Here is a 24,664-nt window from a genome sequence, read left to right as displayed (position 1 = left end):
CTGGTGTTTCTTAATCCCTTCCTTTTTACAAATTTACCCAGCTTACCAAACGACACGCGGAGAAGAGGTTGGTTTTAAACATCCTCAATCTCCAACAAATGGTGACCCGACGTGTCTGAGTGGGGTGTTTCAGGGAGGAGAACACCAACGGCAAGCGGACGGAATAGTCCAGGGCTAAACATCTCGGCCTCTTCTGACAACTAAAAACAGAGCTCTGTACAATACCAGGTGAGCAGACACCAGTTCAATTCAAAATCTGTGATTTGACCATATTCCACATTTTAGGGTTGTCAGACGAAGTTTAGAGTGTTTTTATAGTAACAGTACAAATACATATTTTAGATAGGTAGGAAAGTTATATAACATAAAAGTGAATCAACGAGGTATGTAAGACGAAGGTGAAAGGCCTCGTACTTTTTTCGGAAAGGAGACGGCTGAAGACTCGTTGGGGGATGTTCAGTGGCTGTTTTCAGACGCCATCCAGGAACAAATCTGAATAACTATTCTTAGGTTCATAGGAATCGAAGTTGAGTTATAAGTAAATCCAAAGGAGAGTAACGCAACCTTCAAAAAGCAATTTTGAAGTGACAGGACCTCATTAATCCTTTGTTCTGTGGGGGTTGAATCTATAAAGCTGAATAGACTGTACGGGGATTTTTTTCTGTGAATATTTACTGGTAACAAAGACAGTAAGTCAGATGAATAGATACAAAGTCATAATGAAGGGAGAATTTGAACGAGAGGAGCGTGAGTTAAGAGCTTACGAGAACAGTGGGTTCAAGCAGAAAAATTGAATAAAAGGACAGCAGAAGTGTTAATTGTTGAAGGAAGCCCCCCTTCTCCTAAAAAGGCTGAGAGCTGCAGCGGGGGAGAGAGGGGGGTGTCAGTATTTGTCTGTGAGACCCCCCCCCCCCCCTTTTTTCCTCTCGAGAGCAGCAGCAGCAGCCCGGAGTGTGTCTGCTTGCTTTTTTCTCTAGTGATCTGAAGTTGGAGTGAAATACATAGAAAATGAACAGATCAAGGTGTGATTTGAAGTGGTAGATATATTGAAATAAATAACAAACAATGATTTGCTGCAATTTAAACATAGTCTTTGAGAACTGATTGATACCGTTGCATTGCATTGTGAATTTTATGGTAATTGTCATTAACTAAGGATTGTACTTAATTATACTTCAAGGAAAATTATATTACATACAGTAACCTTAGGGGAAAGTAAAAAGAGGTTTACTGAGTATATGAAGTACATTAAAGTTAAGGTTTTATTCAAATTAAATATAATAGGTGGATTTTTCCACCTAGAATAAGACATGGAAAGAGGAACATTTGTTAGACATGAAATAACGAACTCATTGGAAGAAATATATATTGTAATGTTATTTAGGAGTTGTTTTGATCATATACAGTTACTCTCAGTTGATGGTTGTTTAAAGTAGATAGGAAACTGAAAACGTAAACGATCCACCACAATGGTGTTTTTAAGTTTATGAAGAAGGAGTAGAAAGTAAAAAGAAGGTTTTTGTAAGTTTGTCAGAGGGAATCTGTTCATGTTTAAGCATGACAGAGGTGCTGCACGAGGCTAAAAGCCATCTCACACAGTTGGAGAACAAAAGAGGTTTTGATGAGAGAAGCTTGGGCCGGCAGCTGCAGGGCGCAGAGAGGAAGAGAGAGAGAAAAGTCAGATGGTTTGAAGAAGTATAGAGAGAGTACAGGTTATATAGAGTTACTACTATTCTGGAAAATGTCATATTGTTTTATGAGTAACATAAAATAAGAATATATTTACTAGATGTAAGAACAACAGGCTTATCTAGGTTAACAGAAAATTGCTATTAACTAGTTTCAGCTGCAACTATCCTGTCTTTGTTCTAAAGAGAACATACGTTGCATTTACAATTAATATTAAGAAAAGTTCACAATAGATACCATTAAAGACCGTTTGGGATTAATAGGACGAGTTTGTCATAAACATTCGTGCTTAGATGGAGTAAAAGTGTTAAGATGTTCTCAAAGGAGGAGTTTTCACAATGCTTTTTAGTTTTTATTGAAACAATTAAGTAATAAGGACAGAAAAATGTTCCGTGATGATTTATTTAGGTTTCAGCTTTAGTAATAATGAAGATTGCATTTTTTTAATAATTCCTTTAAGTGTTCCAAAAATATATTCATTAACTGTAGTCAGATTACTTGTTTTAAATATATAGTGCTGAATACAGTTAGTTTTGTATTCTGTTACAAATCTAACCATGCTTGTAACACACAACTTAGGTAAACAATTTGAAAAAGAATAGAATAAGCAAGTAGATAAAAGATGAATCTATGGTGGTTAAGAAAGGTGTCTTTGTTTTGCCTATTAACTTAGAACTGAAGTAATGAAGAATAGGAAGACTGTTACCATTAATGGGTTTAACATTCACATGTTGCAGCATTCCTGACCATATAGACACTCAGCTGTTTTATCTTGTCACCCGCTGGGGGAGAGATTTACATTGAGTTTTTCTCAGTAGCTGATTTGCTGTGATTACAGCAGCATTGGATAGTTGTGCGCCACCTTTGGGTTGTACTCTGAATCAGTGTGTTGGTGAAAAGTTGCTCATTACAGAAACAGAAGAACTGTGCAAAGAACGCATCTCTGAGGAGGTATTGACAGTTTGCTTGTGCCTCGTTGTCAAGGCAACAGTGGTGTGAAGAGGTACTGCAGTTTTGGGGGATTTCTGCTGTGCAGAGGACAACGTGTGTCTGCTGATTGTATCACATTGATCCAGAGGTCCCTTCCCCCTCAGGACATCCCAATGCCAGAGAGAGTTTCCTTGGAGCCCACTGACCAGGGCCGGTTCTAGCTTTTTGGGGACCCTGCCACTGACTACAGCTGAAGAGGACAATGAATCATTGACTGTTCTCAATATGACAAGATCAAGAGACAGGCTGGTCTCAGTCTGTTCAGACTCTGAAGAAATCATGCAATGATTTTACAGCATAACTGTGCAAGAGTTTACCAGAAGATGGTGTAGAACGATATGCTTAAGCGTTTAGGAAGGGAGGGTGATTGTTTAATGATGGTCTGGAATACTGAAAAGATTAAAATGTAATATCCTTGTTTGGCAAACAAGACATCTGATTATTATGTCACACATGATAATCTTGACATAGTGACTAGCTATGGGTAAACGTGTCAACATTATACCATTATTATCATGAATTAAAAATAAATAGGGAAATAGTATCTGGTTAAAGATGAATGGATTTCATATCCTAGAGAGGATTAGTTATATTGTGAATACTTCACAAGATATTTACTAATGTATTTTGAAGAACACATAACAAAAACACAAGTGCAGTTTTAATTTGTTTTTCGATTAAAATTGTCCATTAAAAAACTGTTCAGCTTAGGTCTACCTTTAGACGTTAATAGTAAAAGAGTATTTAGGCTTATTTTTGTATATCTGAATTTTTTAAAATATGTTGGCTATTCACTAGATAGAAAGATGGCATTACTCTCCATTTGTTAAGAACATTTCTGAAGATTAAATATTTGTTTCATTTCTAATATTCCTATTTAAGATGTAATTTTAGAGTAACAAGGCTGATGCTGAAATTGGAAAATATGTTAGTGGTTTGCATGATGTAAACAAAAAAAGGTTTTGTTTGTTAAACCTCCAGTTAGATCTGAAACAGTAATAATGATTGATTTGGCCAAAGCTTAGTTTAACATCCTGATGTAACATTATGAGGTATGTTCACTTCTAAGGGTAAACAAATTGATAAAATGGATTATTGTTATTATTATTGATTAATTTGGAATATTAATTCAAAAGGCTGTTTTCTGCAGGTTCACTTAAGAATGCCTTACATGAACATTTGTCAGGTATTGTGTTTCCTAGGGGCGGTATATTAATAAAGTGTATTGATAATTTGTTTGTTAAAAATCTGAAGAAAATGGTGCTGCGAACACGAGAAAAACTTTGTTGCATTGGTTGACATCAACACAATGATGTCACTAGTACAACTCCAGCTAGTAGAATATTAAAGTCTCTGCAGAGCACGACATGGCCAAAAAAACTGAGACCAAATGACCTTTGACCCTGACTGACAGTGTGACTTGAGAAAAGCACTATCAATGACTGACTCTGGGGCTGACCGAACTTGACTTTAAAACCTGACAGTGTGAGTGTGAATGAAATGTCTGCATGTGATCAGTGCAACTGCATGATTCTAAAACAATAACTAACCAAGCATGTTTTTAGACTAACACATTATTCTGGAGCTCCAAGGGAAACGAGAGGTTTCCTAAAAAATGTTGACATGTTTCTAATATTGATTGAGTTATAACAGGTAACACAGATGCAGAATCAGTGGCCAAGGGGCTACTGAGAGAGGTAATTCCAGAATGAGAATGAGAAGGTGAACTGTGATAATGAAAACTATTTTGTAATATTTCAACAGGTATTAAAGTAACTGAGGTTTGAAATGTAGAAAGAACATATTACAGTTAAGTTAAAACATAGTAATGTAATGAGATAGAGTTTAATTTAGACAACATCTTGTAACTAGCCTGGTAAAGAAGTAAAAGCCATAGACTGTTTAGATCATTAAATTGGGATGTACATTTAATTTAAATTCATAATAGAAAGACATTTGATGACAGTATGTTGGATTTCTGTATTCATTTTTTTAGCTTGATAATATCTAAGCAGTGACAGGTAGACGCAGTATCACCAGGACATTATTATCTTTATCAGTATCATGATTTTTAGTTGTTTTTACTCCATAACATTAGTGTGTTTCTTTACCAGAGACATTATCAGTTCATATTATATTTAGATTTTAAATAGGATCTCAAGGATTTCATTTATAATAACACAGATGCTTGTCAGAAATTCAGAGCTATTGAAATATGCTATTTAGTTCACCTGAAGATGTTGGGGTTTATTTTGTTGACACAGGCCAAGTATTAAGATTCTGAAGCTGCACTGGCAGATAGGAGGTCTGCAACTAATTTAGAAAAGCTGTTCACAGACAGCTGTTGTTTTAAGACACCCCACCAACAGCCTCCAAGCGGCCTACCAGTGGTGGGTCAAACACCTGAGGGCCCAGAAGCCCTGAGCGTAGACTTGAGGGGTGGGTATCAGATTTCTCCACACAGGTTGCTGACGCCAAAAGGGGGACCCGAGGAGCAGGAGGCCGACACAGCGGAGTTCGTCTGGCTGAAGGTGGATCAACCCCAGGTTCTCCGGCCTCTACAGAGTGACCCAGAGGACATCTCATGCCGTCCGCCTTGGAGAAAAGGGGGACATCGGGTACTACTGGAGCCAGTGTACGGCGAGGAAATCACCTGGAAGGACCCAGACACATCAGGACGGACCTGGCTATCGTCAATGAGGACATCCCTACAGCAGACGACTCGGAAGCTGTCATCAGCGGACTGGAGGAGAAGGACCTCGCGGACATCCCTACAGCAGACGACTCGGAAGCTGGCGTCAGCGGGCTCGGGGACTTCTCGAGGAAGCAGAGGAGTCTACTTCTCTCTGATTAGATTAATCAGTTCCACCTTTGAAGGAAAGGCCGCATCTCCCCCTCCCTATCAGCTGCCCTTGTTGGCGTATTCCGCTGAGGGGGGGGGGGGCCTGAGGATTCAACAACACGCAAGGATGCTGCTTTCTGGCACTCAGGCAACCACTCTGATAGTTCCTCCACTGACACGAGAAACTGTTATGAGGAGCTGTTCCCAAATGTTTGAAGTGCTCTAAATCCCAGCTTCTGATGGATGTATATACTGTTGGGGAGCAGACACAGTGGCAGGGCATGACAGTAGTTATGTTTCAAATGTTTTATGTGAATTGATCTTTGATTGTAGATCAAAAGGGGGATTTGTGATATAATTATTTTAATGTCACCTTATATATTCGTGTGTGTTAAATTTGAAAGTACATTTTTACTCTTTAAATAATAGAGAGGCTTTTCATATATTCCTGAAACAATGTCCCACTACTTAGTAATAATAAATTAAAGCAATAGTCTTTTCTTCCACTTTTTATGTGTAATCAAAAGGGTGGTTTTATGACCTTTGACATCTGCTTTGCAGTTCCCAGCAAGGGAGGGGCCCTGAGTCTCTAGGTTCCTCTGCTAACTGCAGCCGCATAGCTCCTCCTGGGGTTTTTGGATATAAGCCTGTGTTTTCTTTAGACCAGTCTCTTCTTTTCTTCAAACTGACCAGATCCGTGGGATTGGAGGAAGAGCAGGAAGTACTTCCTTTGTATTTGTATTGTTACTTTTTATCATTAAAACAAGATTATTGTTTAACTTGCATTCTGGTGTTTCTTAATCCCTTCCTTTTTACGAATTTAACCAGCTTACCAAACGACACGCGGAGACGAGGTTGGTTTTAAACATCCTCAATCTCCAACACCTTTGAGTCCAAGATGACAATGGTGGCAGATCGCCAACATCTTGCTCCTTAATGGTCTCAGAGTCCCGTAGAAGGTCTTCTAGTCTCTGCATATTAAAATCTTTAAATACAGAAATATAAATACATACCATGAGGAAAACATTTCATATGAAACATACCTTATCTAGAAAAAGTCTTAAAAAGTAGCTTTTTTCTTACCAGGACCTTGGTAGCTTAGACATGGTGTTGTTATGGTGGAACTACTGCATGGAGGAATACCATCTGTTCGGTGGGGAAATTATTCAAACCCATTAAACAGATTATTTTAGCTAATTGACAGATTTAAAGAAATGTTACAAAAACACCAACCTTCAGCAAACATGAAAAATATCAAAGCTCAATGTATTTTTTTTGCATTATCATGTCATTGACATCCGCTTATTGGTTTGAGTCCTTAGTCCTCTGACAAAATCGATGTGCAAATATATAGAAATATGAAGTATCATCAGCATTATTAAACCAGTGGCTACTTTAAATCACATACTGACTTTGATTAAATTCATAAAATGTAGACTAACCATTAGAAGAACTTTTTTTTCCTTCGTTTGCTGCTTGCCACACGTTGCCCATCTTGGTCTTTCTTCCACCAGGTCACCTTTGGACGTGGTTCGTCTTCTTTTTGCGTCTTCTTTTTGCGTCTCCTTGTTGAGTCTCCTTGTTGAGTTTCCTTGTTGAGTTTCTTTATGGACATGGAATGTAATGAAACACAGAGGGAGAAAAAATGGGCATTAACTAACTGGATTTAAATAATGACACTTTGGGTATAAAAAAAACAAGAAACTTGCCTGTGTGTCCTCAACATATGCATCCCCAAGCAGAAGAAGAGCTTCTAGTTTGTTGGTTTTTACAGTTTCTTTCGACATTGTGCTGAAACAAAAAAAGAAGGTGTTAGTTAGATCATAGATGTAGCTGTAATTTAAACTAGCCTAATATTAAGTGAATTAAAGTTTAGACCAACATCAGCATTATGAGGGAAAGGTATGATTAAAATGTTTTGGTATAGGGCATTGATGTTATTCTATTAGCAATGGAGGAACAAGAGTATGTCGATCTCCTTTGAAACCCCACCCCTGGTTTTAACAATAATTCAGTTATTATGAATTCCTAATGTATAACATATCATCTTCAGATGCATGTTTTTTGGAAACCTGTACCTGCTAATGCGTTTTTACTTTTGGTTAATGCACAGAATATACTGGATCATGTATCGGCTAGCGGCTAGTAATGTCTGTTTAAATAAAAACGGGACAAATATCTGAGCAGATCTCAGATCGGCTCGAAGAGTGAAATTAAGCTTTAAAACCCAAAATACTGTCAAAAAACTGAAGAAGCCCCATTATATTTACAACATGATCAACTATGTTACTATCGATTGATTTTAAACTGCAACAGCTCCGTAAAACGACAGACGTTAGCTAAGGCTAACTCAATGATGCTAACTGAGCAGTTCACGGTTTAACTAGCAAATAATTCTCACGCGTAAGCTTGTATGTCGACACATGGTGCTGTGTAAAGTGATGCAAAAGCTGAAATCATTTAAAAAACACTGTAAATGTCTTTATTACATTACAGAAAACGGGTTTACATCGAGGAACTCCGTGTCAAGGAGGGTTCAATGTCTTCTTCTTCTTCTTCTTCTTCTTTTAATGGCGAATCGCCTTCTCGAATTGGACTGCGCTGCGTCCAGTGGACCTTTAACGAAACGTGCTATGTGGGAAACACCATATCCCAGCGTGCATTGCGGCTACAACATCCAAATCATCGAGCTTGAACCGGGCCTACGTCTGTTTCCGGTGACTTTATTTTGAAAATCAGTTCCTGACGGACGGCTAAAAAGCCCAATATTATAGAATTAAACGAATAAATAAAAACAAGGATAATAGTGTGTTATTGTTGAGCAAATAACACTGTGTTATTTAGAAAAGGATAACAAATTCGAAGGAAAAAAAGATGAAAAACAATACAGATTTCAGTGTTTTGAGACTCTGAGCCCCATTTATTTTCCTCACGGACGGCAAAAAAAGTCAGACATTATACGATTACAAATAAAATCAATAATCTTGGCTTGATATTGAGTAATAACATGTTTTTATGGACCACACAGCTTCCGGTCTTCTCAGACACGACCGTATCCATGCGTCTCATATGCACGCAAAACTCGGACTCAGAACTCAATGGGAATAGTTGGCGTATGATAGGCACGCAAAATCGGACTTTAGCGTATCTATTGCACGCATTTTCCAATGTGTAAAGTCGTGTCATTTGTACGCAGACTGAAGAGAGTGGGTTGCTGTCAGAGACACGGCACAGCAACCTTCTAGAGCTGCGGGCAGTGGTGTTAGTCCTCCAGCATTTCAAACCCTTAATACAAGGCAAACATGTGCTGGTGAGGAGCGACAACAGCACCACAGTGGCGTTCATCAACAGGCAGGGCAGAGTCCGCTCCGCTGCCTTGTTGACCACAGCAGAGAACCTGTGGTTGTGGGATTCAGAGATTGTGTTATCTCCGTGGGCCCTCCACATCCCGGGACTGGAGAACAGGGGGGGCCGACCTCATGTCAAGAGGCGGGCCCCTGCCAGGCGAGTGGGTGCTTAACCCGGAGGTAGTGAAGCAGATCTGGGCCCAGTTCGGGAGAGCGGAGGTGGGCCTGTTCACCAGCCCGCGCAACAGCCACTGTACCCTGTGGTTTTCCATAGCTCGGCGAGACAATCCGCCCTTGGAGGTGGACGCGTTTATACACGAGCCATGGCCAAGAAAGCTGCTCTACGCCTTTCCATGTGTATAGTAATCATAGATAACACGGCAGGGTCCGTGACAGTTTGTCTTCATCTGAGGGAGGCGTGTGGTGCAGTGAGTTGAGCGTTGGTGATCAGATCAGGGGGTCACAGGTTCAAACCCCACTGCAGTCAGCATGTCGTTGTGTCCCTGGGCAAGACACTTCACCCCAAATTGCTCCTGCGGGGATTGCCCACAGTATTGAATATGTAAGTCGCTTTGGATAAAAGCGTCTAACAAGTGACATGTAATGTAATGTAATGATTTCAAATAAACAAAGTCTTGGTTTTTAGAATATTAAACTTGTTTTGCCAAATTCAGATGATAAATACAACTTTGAAGCTTGTAAAGGCATAATTACAAGCGGTAACTTAACGTCACATCAGACATAACAACAGCCTGTGTTTCTTGTGAGTGTTTCCCCGGGAAACAAACACAATACACACAAACGCGTCACATATTATTTTGCGGTATTTGGCTGCCGAACGAAATCATGTACGCAGCTCGCGACGTAACTTGGAGTCTAATGGACTAAATGGATCTAAAAGATAATTTGTATTTTTTTTTAATTAATTATGTTGTCTATAAACCCCGGCCCCCGGGCCGCCATTTGCCCATCCCTGAACTAGGGTTACAATGCGTAACCGTTTGAGAGTGATTGCTCGCTGCAACTGCCAAAATTAGGTACAATGGAGGTTGCCACTTTCATTTTGAGCTATACAATACAAAATAGCTCCGTAAACAAGTTTAAGGTATTACCCAAGCGGCAAACTCTGGTGAAGAGCCGGGACGCCAATACGGAAGTGCCACACACTGCAGTTCATATATTGGCCGATAGGGACTGACTGCAGAAAGGAGCAATTTCCATAGACCCCCATGTTAAAATGCCCAACTTTACAGCAGAAACAAACATGTTTCTACCCATGGATGCAATAAATATTATTATGAATATAGTTAGATTCCACCTTCATGATTATGGATCTGTGAGTGAATTGTTTTCTAACACGACCCTTTTATTTATATTAGGTCTTCAAGTTTTTGCATAAATTAGGGCGTGGTCGCATTGAGTGACGGCTTTGTCAAGTGACTGCTGCTGCTAGCTTCTTGTCTCTCTGCTGGCTGCTCCGTGAAGCTTCAGGCACTCTGCCTGTTCAGTTCCTCCAGGGAACACAACTTGACCCCGGCCATGTTTGTTTGTTCTTCATGCTTATATATCGGACTATTGTGACTCGCTCTGCGGTTGAAACAGACGTTGCATGTATGTGGTTTTGCGGTAAGTGAAAATCGAGTACTTATTTACGTGTTAATGATTTTAATCACCAAGTAATTAATGTTAAGGCTTGGGATAGTGTGTAAGCGAGTGGTAGCTACATCGGCGCTAACGATGCTGATCGTAGCCTCCAAGTTAAAATCATAGACTATATATATAAAGGTTAAAACGAAATAGACAAGTGTTAAGCGTTAAATGGGATAATACTGTAGAACAAACGGCTTCTGTTTGAGGTTGATAAAATAAGCTCATCCTTGTAACTTAGAGAGATATTTTCCGAGCTCTCAAGTCTCACGCATTTGGCGTGAGGCACACGCATTTCACTCCATTCACACGCTCACACGCTCACACGCCACACCTTGTATTTCTCACGCAGAGATTTCTTTCCAGGGTACCGCCCACCAGGGTACCGCAAGTTAGGCTTGTTTGAGACGCGTGCACTCCACTAGCACCACCCCGCCCCCCCCCCCCCCCCCGTTGACATTTGCGATACAGAGGGCTTCATACTCCACTAGCACTAGAAGTAGTGTATGTGGAATCAACCTCACAATAAGATGTGTGTATATTACAATTATTAATGTAATATTTCATGATGATTACTTAGATATTACAATGTGGTTGGTTGAGCAGGAGTTCATTATTGAGTTTACACGTTAACGTCACAGTCATCTGAACATTGTTTTTAATTAATTGCATTACCAAATGGGTATCAAATAAACAGTAAGCATTGGTAACACAACTTCCAAAGTTACAGTAAAATAAAAAGGACCCTGACTCGGACAATACACAATCCAACATGTTCAACAGAAGAGAATCAGTTATATTGTTTGTACACATGGTACTTTACATCTATCTGTTTGTTTAAGGTGTCCAGGTGATGCAGACAGGCTGGACCAGAGAGTGAGAGACAGAACTGGACTCCTCACAGCAGTGAACTTCAGCACAGGTATAAAGACTCTATTTGTCATACTGTACAAAGAATCAAGAAAGATATTGGTTTAAATGAATGAAGTATTGACTTTAATAAACTGATATACATTCCATTAAACACTACTAGATCACCTTCACATCAGTTAAGTTGAGGAGTTTCTCCATGCAAAAGGTTACATTTAGATGTTAACAAGCAATATGATTTTGTCAGCTTTCTAATTTAATGTATTGAAGGCAAATATATTTAACACATAGTGAGAACTGCTACTATTTATCTCTCAATATTGTCTGTAAAAAACGTGGTAAAAGTTATTCTTTCAGTGGGACAACAGAGCAAGCTTCTACAGTTGTACTACATTTTTGATAACAGTTCAATATTATTTTGATAATAACATATATTTCAATTTTGATGAACTTCATACTGTTCATTCATAATCTGATTGTCTTTGTAGCTCACTGTTGAAATAAAAAAAAAAAACATTACAATTACAAAATAATTATATCTACAGCCCCTAAAAACACAAACACACCGCTTCATAAATAACACACTTGTTCTGCAATAATATGTTTTATGTCTCCTGTAATCTTTGTTAGGAAATGACATGCCTGAAAGACACGACATGTTCTCCTTCTCTGAGGCTCAAGAAGAAAATCCAAGAGGAACATTAAAAGCTGATGTTATGAGATTTTAAGACCAGTACAGGACATTCACTAAGAAACTACTTTTATTGTGAAGTCACAGTCAGCTGATCGAATACAGCTATTTCCACATCTACACTCCATCAGCTGATTATTTCTATTTGCCTCGCTTTATGAGCTTCACATCACTTGTGCCTTGTAATGCAGAGTTTGCAACGTCACAAATAAATGGGGCCAATGTTCAGTCAGATGTGAATGTTTAATCTAACATTTTCAGTAAGAATAATGGACAAAAGGAGTGCAAATACAAATACAATTTATTGAAATGTGAACCAAAAGTTAATCAAAAATGTTTTAAATAAAAAGCACATATTGCCAGGCATGGGCTCCTCCATCAGGCCTGGTCCTCAGTCCTCTCCGGGCCAAACCAACAGACAGGACGTCCGTCACACGGAGGTTTCTCCCTGAAGTCTCTGCAGCTCTCTGGACACCACGCTGTCTCAATCCGTCCACACTGAATATGAGAGGGGGAAAATGAAAATAATAAATGCTTTAGACAATAAGAAATATAAAGTTGACTGTTGAGTTGCTCAGTTTTTTTAGATTGTCAACACTATTACTGTATCACTAATACATCATGCTAAGAGGCACATTCAAATAAAGATTGGTCTTTAAATACATTTTGTCTTTTGAATTGTTTGTCTAAAGTCAAGGATCTAGAACTGGTACTTAGTTTTAATGATAGTCTGGTTATTATGCTGTTTGGAGGAGGCCTCACAGGTAAGAGCACTAACCAGCTACCATCACATGTACCTTAGCTTGACTTAAATGTATTAAACGTATAGTTAAGTGATATCGAAATATAAATAACTAATGTCATACAAACATATTAATATTTGCTTGATTCCATTGTTGAATTTAGCACAATTGCATACAAACGTTAAGGGATTTTAAGATTCTGAAGTATTATGCTAAAAACTCAATAACTTAGATTATTATTTATAGTTTTGCTGAATAGTTTCATGTCCGCTTACCTTAGACACGTAAAATGCGACGGCAGTGTGCAGATGGGGAGCATGTTAGCTTAGCTTGGTAGCTTCAGCTAGCTCTGGAACTTCCAGCTCGGTGGCAGCAGGTCCCGCCTCGGCTCCGCCTCTTTTCCCTTATTTGGAGCAGGCGGGAGTTGAACTCTGACGTCACTGTCGAGCAGTTAGTGGCCGACTCCGCCTACTAAGGGCTTCTCGGCAACTCTGCAGAATCCTATGGGTGACGTCACGGACCCTACGTCCATTTATATATACAGTCTATGCTATTACAGCACCCTATAGTTTACAGTTTAAGATGCATGTTAATAGATAAGTGGCTGTTTTGCATAAACATTTTGCAATGTTTAACATAACGTTACCCGTTAACTGCATAGGCAAACAAAAAAGTTGGTGTATATTTAGCTTTTTAATGCATATAAATGAGTGCTCATTACCTACCGTCAGATGTCCAGCGGCTGAACTCTGTGTGCCCCCGGGCAATCAACACTCTTTTTCTCTTTTTTTTTCTCCTGCAACTTTATGATACATCTTAATAGATACAGTATATGGCCTACATACACCTTGACTACTTATTTAATTTCTTACAACCTACACGTAGTCCAACTTTTCCCATAGTAACTGTATCGCACTGTGCTAATTCACTTTATGCACTATATTTTTGGACTAGGACTACTTTTGAACATGTTCAAACTGTTATCATACTGTATATCTTAGTCTATTAATAGAACATTCACCTTCATAACACGTTTTTTAAACCCTTTATGTTACCACTGTATTATGGACATTACTCTGCATTTTACTTTGCCTCTTTTAATCTTCTGGTTAGATACTAAACTGCATTTCATTGTCTTACTTAGTGTTGTGCAATAGACACATAGACTCCACAATAGTCTATGTGGATGTATTAGAATTGGAAGTGGTATGAAATCACACTTCAACCATATTCAACTTTGAAGTAGAGGTGAAAATCTTCCAGAAAAATTGACCCCATGTCTGTAGCCCCTTCTCGTTATTGCTTTCATAAGTGGCCCACAGTAGCTCGAAGTTCAAATGATAATATCTCAGTCCAGAATCACTCAAATGCTCTTGGCATACATATGCTACTCTCCTGGTCATGTCATCTTTACAACAATGTATTTTGTTTTTCCTACTACAAACTTTAACTTCACGTCAGTAGCCTACATCAACATTCTCTATAAAGCCTATACTTTTTGAAATGATTAAAAGTTCCAACTAATCTGTATTGTATTTGTACATATCATTTCTTATTGTTCTTTCTACTGTATTCTATATACAGTACATATTCTACTGCTGTAGCAACCTATATCTTATCTAGGGCTGTCAGTCGATTAAAATATTTAATCGCGATTAATTGCATAATTGTCCATAGTTAATCGCGACTAATCGCAAATTAATCGCACATTTTTTATCTGTTCTAAATGTACCTTAGAGGAATATTTTTCAAGTTTTTAATACTCTTATCAACATATAAGTGGATGAATATGCATTATGCAAACGTTTATTATCATTTGAACAATGAAAAATATTCTCATGAATATTAAACACAACAACCTCTGAACATTACAACATCGCCTCAATTCAACCTGGAACCGCTCTCATACAACAATACGTGTGTGTGTGTGTGTGTGTGTGTGTGTGTGTGTGTGTGTGTGTGTGTGTGTGTGTGTGTGTGTGTGTGTGTGTGTGTGTGTGTGTGTGTGTGTGGTTGTGATGGATCGTTGGAGCTATGTGCAACTCAAGGCATATGCTCGAACGGGAACTGCCTGGACGCTGCAATCATGTCGCGCGCACTATCCGTGCAGTCTAGTGTGCTGGCTTTTCGTACAACGTCCCACTGTCTGGCTACCTGCATAAAGTCAAGTGCTCGGCACAGTTTTCGGCTAAATGTCGCTCCTCTGTTTTCATTTAAACAGCTCCTTATATCCATTAGCGCAGCTAGCTAGCACCAGATGCTAACACCAACAATACACGTAAGGTCTCTTTCTCGCTCGCGCCGCACAAACACACACCCTCCCGGTCCTCCCGATGGCCAGTCGGTGCCTGCCGGTGAGCGTGGAAGTGTGGTCTGCCGCAAGCAGATTGCAGGAGCGGGGCTGTCAGCATCAGCTTGTAGATGGTATTTTAAACTCGATGCGCTCTGAAACTACGGGGCGGCCGAGGACAAAAAATACACATGCGTTAATCGCTTTAAAATAATTAGTGGCGTTAATTTTTTTATTATTAACGCGTTAACTTGACAGCCCTAATCTTATTTTATCTTAAGGAAATCAACATCCTTCTTGATAGCAATGCTTGGTTGTTACAAATACTTTTCAGTTTGCTTTCAATTGTAGAACTAATTATATGAAAGACATACAGTAGATCTTCATATCACTGTTTTACTTTTTAACTTTGATGCATAACTGCTATTACATTAACACAAAACACATGAATCATCACCAAATTTCATTTAACACCCTTTCAAACTGTAAATATTGTATCAGACTACTGAATACATGAAAAACTGCAGTAAATATACAAAAAATAGACACTGAACATGAGATCAAGGAAGACATCACCTACATATGGGCTCGTGTCCAACATAGATTTAAACTTTTCCATAAAGACACAGTTAGTGGTCTCAGTGGAGTGGTGAGCACGAAAACCAAACTGCATTGGGTGGAGTGGAGCGAAACCTTTATCTAAATGTTTGGTGATTAGTTTTGACACCAGCTATCTAGCTGAGAAATGGTTATAAAAAAAAAAAGGCACTGACACACCAGGCCAAAATCGGCCGTTTTTGTTAGGCGGACGACGAAGCGTGCCCTGTCGCCCAAACTCAATTTGGTGTGTCCCGCACCGTCGGCCGTGACACGTCTTATTTGGCCTTTCATGGCCGACGCACGGCCGATTCAACATGTTTTTATTGAAAAAAATAATGTTGTTTAATTCACGTTGGCGTAAGTACAAAACCATCGCTATGTGTTTTCATCAGCAAATGCAGCCCGGCTCAAACAAACGATTTTCAATCATCATCCTCACGATCATTTAATGTATATGTTCGCGAATTGAAATGAATGCACTAATACATGTAGTTTAATCCACGTGAGTTTACAACAACAAAAATAATCGCTTTGTTTTTATATCACATCCGACTGGAGGAAAATGCAGCACGGCTCTGACTACCGATAATCAGTGGTGTAGTGGGCGTCGGACGCTATTTGAAGCATGATTTATTTTTTTAATAGTCTAACACATCTAAAATAATTGCCAGTGTTATCAGTTGCAAGTGTGTGTTTGTTGTAATAATGACGAAAACATAATAGGCAGATTTCTCACAAATTATAATAAAAACGTAGCTCAAGCATTTATGCAACTTGATTTGAAGCGCGTGTGTAAGAGGGGCAGCACCGTGTGTGTTTGTAGGGTGACAAGGTGTCCCACACTGTGCGGGACTGCCATGGTACATGTACCATGGTATTTTTGACAGATTGTACCATGGTACAAACCATGGTATGTACCATGGTACATTACTATATGTGCTCTGGAACAAATACCATGGTACTATAAAATATACCATGGTACTATCTGTCAAAAAATACTGTGGTACATGTACCGTGGTAAATATACCATGGTACTATGGTACGAGTACTATGGTAACATTTCATATGGCTGTTGGAGGGCTTGATAACCCACTACCCCTGGCACCATAACAATTACCATGGTAAATACATATGTTCTTGTATTTGTGTTACACCTGTACCAAACTGTAGATACTGTAGAATGTACAATGGTAGGCTATATCAAATAAAAATAATGGACTGAGGCAAATACAAATAATACATGGACTCAACATGTATTTACATGTATTAACATTTTTTATTTATACTGCCGAACATACAATATTGCATGAAAAAACATAATGGCCTAACGAGGCCGAACAAATTGATTTTTTAAAAATGTTTTCCTTTTGAGGATCTTCGCCGAATTGGAGAGTTTCTGGCGTATCTAGCCCTTGATCTCCGCCTCTGTCTTCTCTTTGAAGACAGATTTAACTTCACCTAAAGAGAGAAAGAAACAAAGAAAAGGGGAATTAACAGATGAAGAGACAAATTACAAAAACAGGCAGACAGTCAGGTAGACAGCAGGGATGCAAACTCATCAGGTATGAAAAAGGTGACAAGAATCCAAGCCCCCCGACCACCCCACCCCTCGGAAAATCGGCTTTAAATTTAGGAATAACAGATGATTTTAGCATTCAGAACAACTAAAGCAGCAGTTGTAATAATAACAGAAACGCTAAAGAGTCACATCTAATAGAAATATATAAAAGCATTTATTTTAATTGTGTAGCAGTCAGTTTATAATTTTGGCAGCACTGTTGAGCATTTTGAAAATGCATGTTCATGCCTCTGTGCAAGGCTTAGTCTTTCTATCTGTATAGCCACTGGTGTAAAGTAACTAAGTTCATAAACTCAACAAGTACTATACTTGGGCACAATTTTGAGATACTTGTACTTTACTTATTTCAATGTTTTGCTACTTTGTTCTTCTTTTCCTCTACAGGGGCGGATCTAGACAAATATTCATGGGGTGGCAAGAGGGTGGCAGGAGAATTTCAGGGGTGGCATCCCCAGGCAGAAGTATATGCTGATTTAATCGCAGTCATATCAATGAATGTTAACTTGGAAAGCCACAATATTTATATTTTAATTCAATAACATTAGGTGACATTATTGTGGCACATCAGTAAAGCCTTAAATATAAATATATAAGGTGGCACACGTAATTTAATGAATTTTAACTGAATTAGTTGGTTTAACTCTTAGACCAGCAGGGGTACCAAATATGCAGACTGCTGCAATAAGTACATTAATTAACTGTCTCATCGATGTGTGTCTGTATGAATATGATAATATTAACAATCATATTATTCCTATCAGCTGTCAATCACTGTTATGATTCACATATTCAGTGTTATTATTAAATAAACTATATTTTTTGGAGGAGTTAATGATGAACGTTCCTCAAGATGCTTGCTCACCCTCCTTCAAATTTGAAAGACCAGTAATTACTATCATAATTCAAAAGAATCAAAGGAACAGTTCAGCGCCCCACAACTTCATTGCAAACAGTTACAACCTTGACTTTACATCAGAAAGAACAGACATTAAAGAAATGACTAACTGCATCAGTTAGGGTTAAAAAAACGTGTATTCAGCTAAAACACATACATCGCTGCAGTTATTATCCAGTGGAAAGCCCTTACCTACTGGCCCAGTTAAATCCAAGTGGTTACTTTTTTTGGGGGGCAGACCCCCACAAAGAAGAAACATATATTTACACATGTAAGGTCATCGACTCATCCGTTTGCTTTACTTATTTTTCTTTTTAATAAGTAAAGCAATCCCTGCATGTTTATGTTGTACCATTTCATGTTGTTGATCAGTTCCTTCGTCGTCTGCAGCCATCTCTACCTCATTGTCACTCTGAGAGACAAAAAAGTTCAAATCAAATTAATTCAATAAAAAAGAGGGGCTATTCCTGAGACAGGCATCATAAAAAGAGCATTCAAACAGGATACAAAGACAGTACATCACGGACAAACGATGACCTTGTGGCAATGCACAGTGGCAATGCATTTAAAAAAAAATCAGAGACCAAGTAGCAGAGTCATAGTTAAGTCCACCAGTGAGTCCAATTTCTTAAGTCTGTGGATCAGTCAATGCAAAAAACTATCATTTCATGATGTGGATCCTCCCCTTTTTCATCTGATGTCCCGCCAGAATGGTGATCAGCCTGAGTTAAAGCAAAAGGCTACACAATAACTATCCTGATAATATGATTTTAATGAATCTAACACAACCTCATCGTCACTGTAATACATTATACTCTCACCAACCATTCGATCTTCATTTGAAGCTTCATCACTGGATGAGTCAGAGTCTGTAAATTGATAAAATCACACAGCTGTTACACAGACATTTATACACACATTGATTGTGGGCATTTTAATTTGGCATCTCAGCAAAAAGCTAGGGTTGGTTTATACTGTATATGTCTCAGCTTTTTTAGATTCAATTTTGATTTTATATGTTTTATAACGTAATTGACATATTGCCCTACTGCTATCAAAATAGGAATAATAGCAGTATACACAAAGTGAATCTATACATGTACATCTAAAAAACGTTTCAAAATGTTGTAGTATACTCTGCTATAATTCATTGAATACAGTAATGTGAGACAAAAACCACCAAATGAAATACGTCTTATATTGGCAGTTCATCCCGTTCGTCGGATATGAAGAGAAAACCCGTCCTTACCTGTCACAAGTTGTGCCTCCATACGGGTCCTCCTGTACCGTTTTGTAGTCCTGGGAATCATTGGCGGTTCTACGGGGTGGCAGCTGCCACCTCAGAAAAATGCCTTGCCACCCCAGCTGCCACCCCATTTGGCAGCTATGTTTTGAAAGAAAAGTTGTGGCTCATCGGACATTTATGAGAGAAAATCTCTAATGTCCGAGTGCAAGTGAATCCAGCACAAGACGCGAGCCTTGTAACCCCTCCCACCCCTGGCGCGAGCTTGGAAATATGATTGGCGGCGATTTCATTTGAACGGGAGGACAGCGCAAAACGAGAAGCATTTCGGATACAATTAGACAGAAGGAATGAGGTATTTGCGGTCAGGGTAAGGCTGGGGTAGGCTCCAGCCATACCAATAAATGGCTTAGCCCCACCATGAAAAATGATGTTAAAGTAAGCAAAATAAAGTCTGCCAACTCGCGCGGAGTAAATTGCACAGACAGTAGTTAGTAAGATTGATTTCAGTAGCCACTTGTCTGGAAATACCGAAGACTAGAAACGGTTTTGAAAACTTTTGTCACGTAGTGATCGTCTTCTGAATAGAACATCTTTGATAATGTCTTCTGGCCAATCAGAATCACGATAACGGCGTGGTGTTGTTGCAGGAAGTCCCGACGGAGAATACTTTTGCTGTAGTACATCTCTATATACATCGGTACAACTATAAGAGCCCACGGTTTGATGATTGATAGGTGTGTGGGCTGTCTTTCATTTTGACACACAGAACAATGGGGGCTATCCACCCTTATCCACAATGTAAAGTAATTCACACAGCCTCTTCCCTCTCCTCTCTGTGAGGAGCAGCAGGTTCAGCTTTCAGAACAAAGTAACAAAAAATTAAAATGGCATTCATTTTTTTAAATACGTTGTGTAGTAATATATATTTATTTATTTTTCTTCTCAAGAGAGCACCAGAATGTGTATTTGATGTTAGTATTTCAAAAAATCTCCTGGGGGAGAATCCCCCCAGACCCCACTGCAGGGGTTGGGTTTTCAACTCTTTCACCTGTGGGGAAATTGCAGGATTGGCTCCAGGTCGCCCTTTTTCTTTACTACAAGACAAATGTGCCTTTTTATTTCATACAGTTCAATTTGGATTGAGACAGGGAAATAATCTAAACCTCACGCGTGGCGTTTCACTATCAAGGGGAGCGTGTATATAATTACATTGCAAATACTGACTTGAGCCCCACCACTGTATGGGTTAGCCCTCCCATAGATTACCCAACACAAATACTCTGGCGCCGCAACTGTTTGCGGTCTACTATGACAGAGAAGAGCCTGTCAAGTTTGGCTGTACTCAGCATTGAATCAAAATGCACCATAGCTTTAAATCTTAATAAGTTTGTTTGGCGTTTTGTTGCTGATCAAGATGGTAATCGCCACATTCAGCTGTTATAGGCATGCCAACTTGATGCTCTGCTCACGGATGAGTCGATGAGAATAATAAACTGTTTAAGAAGATGACCTTACATGTGTAAATATATGTTTCTTCTTTGTGGGGGTCTGCCCCCAAAAAACTGTTTCAAGTCCTGAAAAAGTCAAATAAGACGGTGTGTAAAACTTCACTGCCCAGCCAAAAAAAGTAACCACTTTGATTTAACTAGGCCAGTAGGTAAGGACTTTCCACTGGAAAATAACTGCAGCGATGTATGTTTTTACGGAGCCCTGGAGGGTTCATAGAGAGAAAAATAAATAAAAGAATTAAAGCGTGCGCACGCTTTAGTAACTCGTGCGCACGCTTTAGTAACTCGTGCGCACGCTTTAGTAAAACGTGCGCACGCTTTAATAACTCGTGCGCACGCTTTAATAACTTGTGTGCACGCTTTAATAACTCGTGCGCACAAGATAGTTAGGTATATAATGTAGCCTACAGCACAACAGACCAGCCTTTCTCCCCGAAGCATGAAGAGGAGTTCACCTGCTTGATCGGTAAGTTAAGTTGATTATTAGCTTGCTATTAAACATGAATTGCTAGCTTAACTGTGTATTTGGCCATCTACCTGTTAGTTGTGCTGGCTATTTATTAAGCAGCCGACCGACATAGCCAACTTGCTAAGTTTAACAAGCTAATACCGGTAGCACTAGCAGCTAGGATAAATGGTGTCAACACTAGTTTTTCAACCAACTGTTCGTGGATGTAGTGATAAAAACACTTTTGATTGTGCATCAAGTGTAATGTTCTTATTTGTTATAAATAACACACGGTCTTGAATCTGTAGACTAGCTTCACTAGCCACTTTATTAGCCAACAAGCAGTACCAAGTTACATCTTGTTCTACTCACTTCTATATGTCAATATATGTTATACTGCCACCTAGTGGTAACATATATGCATTGTAACTATGCATAAACATCTATCATTACATCAAGTTTTTTCAATGGATTTACAATGTCACCATAACATACTTTACAAATCCACAGTTCTTTGCAATCGTAAACGTTGTGAATGTTTGCGATTTATACTTTGTTTAATCCTCTTTCCAGAGCAGACAGTTGAAACAATGGATGCTGAGCTGAGGGGTTTGTTAATTAAGCGGAACATTTCTGAGGAATTTATCCAAAAGCTGGAAAATGAAAAGGTAAGCCACTTTACATATGTACGAATGTAAAGTGTGAATTGCGTACTACCTTTCCATGAGATGAAGAACAAGTCAAAGAACTGACAATCAATATTTTTGTTGAATCCAGAAAGCACACATTTTGGCCACAGTGAGGGTTAGTGTTGCTTACAAAAATCCAAATGGATTTTCTTTTTTAATGAAATTATTTTAGCAGGGATTGAATAACAGATTGTTGGAAATTTGGCAATACAAATAAAATTGGTAAGATGTTGAACATTTTAGGAGAGTATTCCCAATTGAAAGTGAATTTGAACTAATGTGGCTCAATGGTTTTAAGAGTCAAGTCATTCATAATTCTATTATTTATTTCGGCACATTAATATGTAATTATAATCATGCTCCCAACGATTGTTTTTGGTTTTTTTCTCCAGATTGATGCATCAGTAATACCTGCAATGACGGATGCTGACCTGGCAAAGTACATCCCTAAAGCTGGAGATAGAATAGCTACTGTTGCCTTCTGCCGGCATAACAATTCATCGCTTGACACAAAGAGCAGGAAAGACACAATGCTCACAAGGCTGCGACAGAGATTGGTCTCTGGTGAGGCACCAGTACCTGCAAAAAGAAAGCCATGGGCAGGAAATACAAGTGCTAAAAAGCAAGAGAGACGGGTTGAACTTGGATGGATGGATTTCGATGGAAAGCAGAAACTGTACAAACAAGTGAAGGCAATCAATGGTGGAGGAACCAGACACCTGATCATCAGCAAGGACAAAACATTAGTGGAAATCAAAGAAATGGCTGAAAACTTGTTTTTCCCCGATGTTTTTTCAAAGGGAAAGAGAAAGCTCTCATATTATTCAACTGAAATTGAATCTTCTCAGGTACAGGTCAGCAGTTCTAGCACTGTGGATAACTTGTATGAAGAAAGCAGAGTAAAAATCCTTAGATTGTACCTTCGTACCAAAATAAGGAAAGTGGAGCTGTCCTCAGATGAAGAGGAGGCAGAGATGCAGTTAACCTCAACCCCAGTTGTAGATCTTACTGGAAGTGAGCCACATTATTCAACTGATGTACAGGGGATCGATGACATGGTTCATCAAGAGATCGATCCTGAGATTATTATTGGGGCTATGGCAAATGATGGTGTGCAGTTAGATGACACACTACCGTGGAATGACCAGCCACCACATGGATTGGGCGACCCGCAACCTGCTCAGTGGAATGACCAGCCACCACATGGATTGGGCGACCCGCAACCTGCTCCGTGGAATGACCAGCCACCACATGGATTGGGCGACCCGCAACCTGCTCCGTGGAATGACCAGCCACCACATGGATTGGGCGACCCGCAACCTGCTCCGTGGAATGACCAGCCACCACATGGATTGGGCGACCCGCAACCTGCTCCGTGGAATGACCAGCCACCACATGGATTGGGCGACCCGCAACCTGCTCCGTGGAATGACCAGCCACCACATGGATTTGGCGAACCGCAACCTGCTCTTGTTACAGAGCCATGGAATGACCAGACAATGGATGAACCTGCTGCTGTTACACTGATTATCAGGAGGGGGCATTGTCTCACTGACCTTATCAAAGCCTTCACAAACCCAGACATTTTAAACACTGAGGTGTTTATAAAGATGCGTCTACCCAATGGTAAACTTGAAGAAGGAGAGGGAAGTGGTGTGACCCGGGACTGCTTAACTGAATTTTGGACAGACTTTTATGAAAGATGCACCTTGGGAGGGAATGTAAAAGTTCCCTTTATTAGGCATGATTATCAGTCTGAAGAGTGGCAGGCAATTGCCAGAATCTTAGTAGTAGGGTGGAGGATTGCTCGCTATTTCCCAGTGAAACTGGCAGTACCATTCCTTGAAGAGGCACTGTACGCCACATCCACCAGTAGCTTAAAGGACACCTTTTTGCAGTACGTGTCTGAACAGGAGAGAGAGGTCCTTGTTAAGGCTTTGGAAGACTTCAACTCTGTTGACACTGATGCACTGTTTGATGCCCTTGAAGCACATGAGTTTCCAGCAGGTTCCTACCAAGGACAATCTGATCCCACTGCTTTCACAGATGGGACACAAGGCTCTCATACAGGCACCAATGTATGTAATCAAGTGTTGGCGTCCCATTGTGGTGCACTTAGCAAGTGTGTTGCCACAAGATGCCCTGAATGATGTTATACAGCAGAAAACACCAACTGGAAAAGCAGTGAAGGAGCTCCTTCAGTTCCCAGATGAGATGACTCCACCCCAGACTGCAGTTGCCCGCTACCTGAAGAGATATGTAGGTGAAGTTGATCTGAGCACCCTTCAGCTTTTCCTCCGCTTCTGCACTGGTTCCAATTTAATGGAACAAACTATTAAGATACAATTCATCGAAACCTCGAACTTCGAGCGAAGACCACAATCTCACACATGTGGCTGCCTTTTAAAACTACCTGTAGGGTACCACAATTATCCAGACCTCCGCAGTGATTTTAATAGTGTACTTACAAGCTCTGTGTGGGTGATGGATATCATCTAGACAAGAAGGAGATAGCGTCTATAGGTTGCACCCACAATTTCTACTGCAGTTATGGTTTTGAAAGGAACATTTAAAGACAGGAGATAATTTT

At 39.6% G+C, this 24,664-nt stretch overlaps 1 protein-coding gene across 1 annotated transcript; it reads left to right on the top strand.

Annotated features, from left to right (window-relative positions):
- Positions 1 to 21,352: 21,352 nt before the first annotated feature.
- Positions 21,353 to 24,224, top strand: LOC307041180 (uncharacterized protein; the record flags this gene model as incomplete). The annotated part of the gene is made up of 3 exons (XM_079684505.1): positions 21,353 to 21,403; positions 21,959 to 22,053; positions 22,467 to 24,224. The coding sequence occupies exons 2-3, from the start codon at positions 21,976 to 21,978 to the stop codon at positions 24,222 to 24,224; spliced, it is 1,836 nt and encodes a 611-aa protein (XP_079540631.1). The 5' UTR covers positions 21,353 to 21,403; positions 21,959 to 21,975.
- Positions 24,225 to 24,664: the final 440 nt, after the last annotated feature.

The sequence above is a fragment of the Notothenia rossii genome, assembly GCF_949606895.1.
Source record: "Notothenia rossii genome assembly, chromosome: 5".
Classification (NCBI taxonomy): domain Eukaryota; kingdom Metazoa; phylum Chordata; class Actinopteri; order Perciformes; family Nototheniidae; genus Notothenia; species Notothenia rossii.
This window is presented reverse-complemented; position numbering and strand designations above follow the sequence as displayed.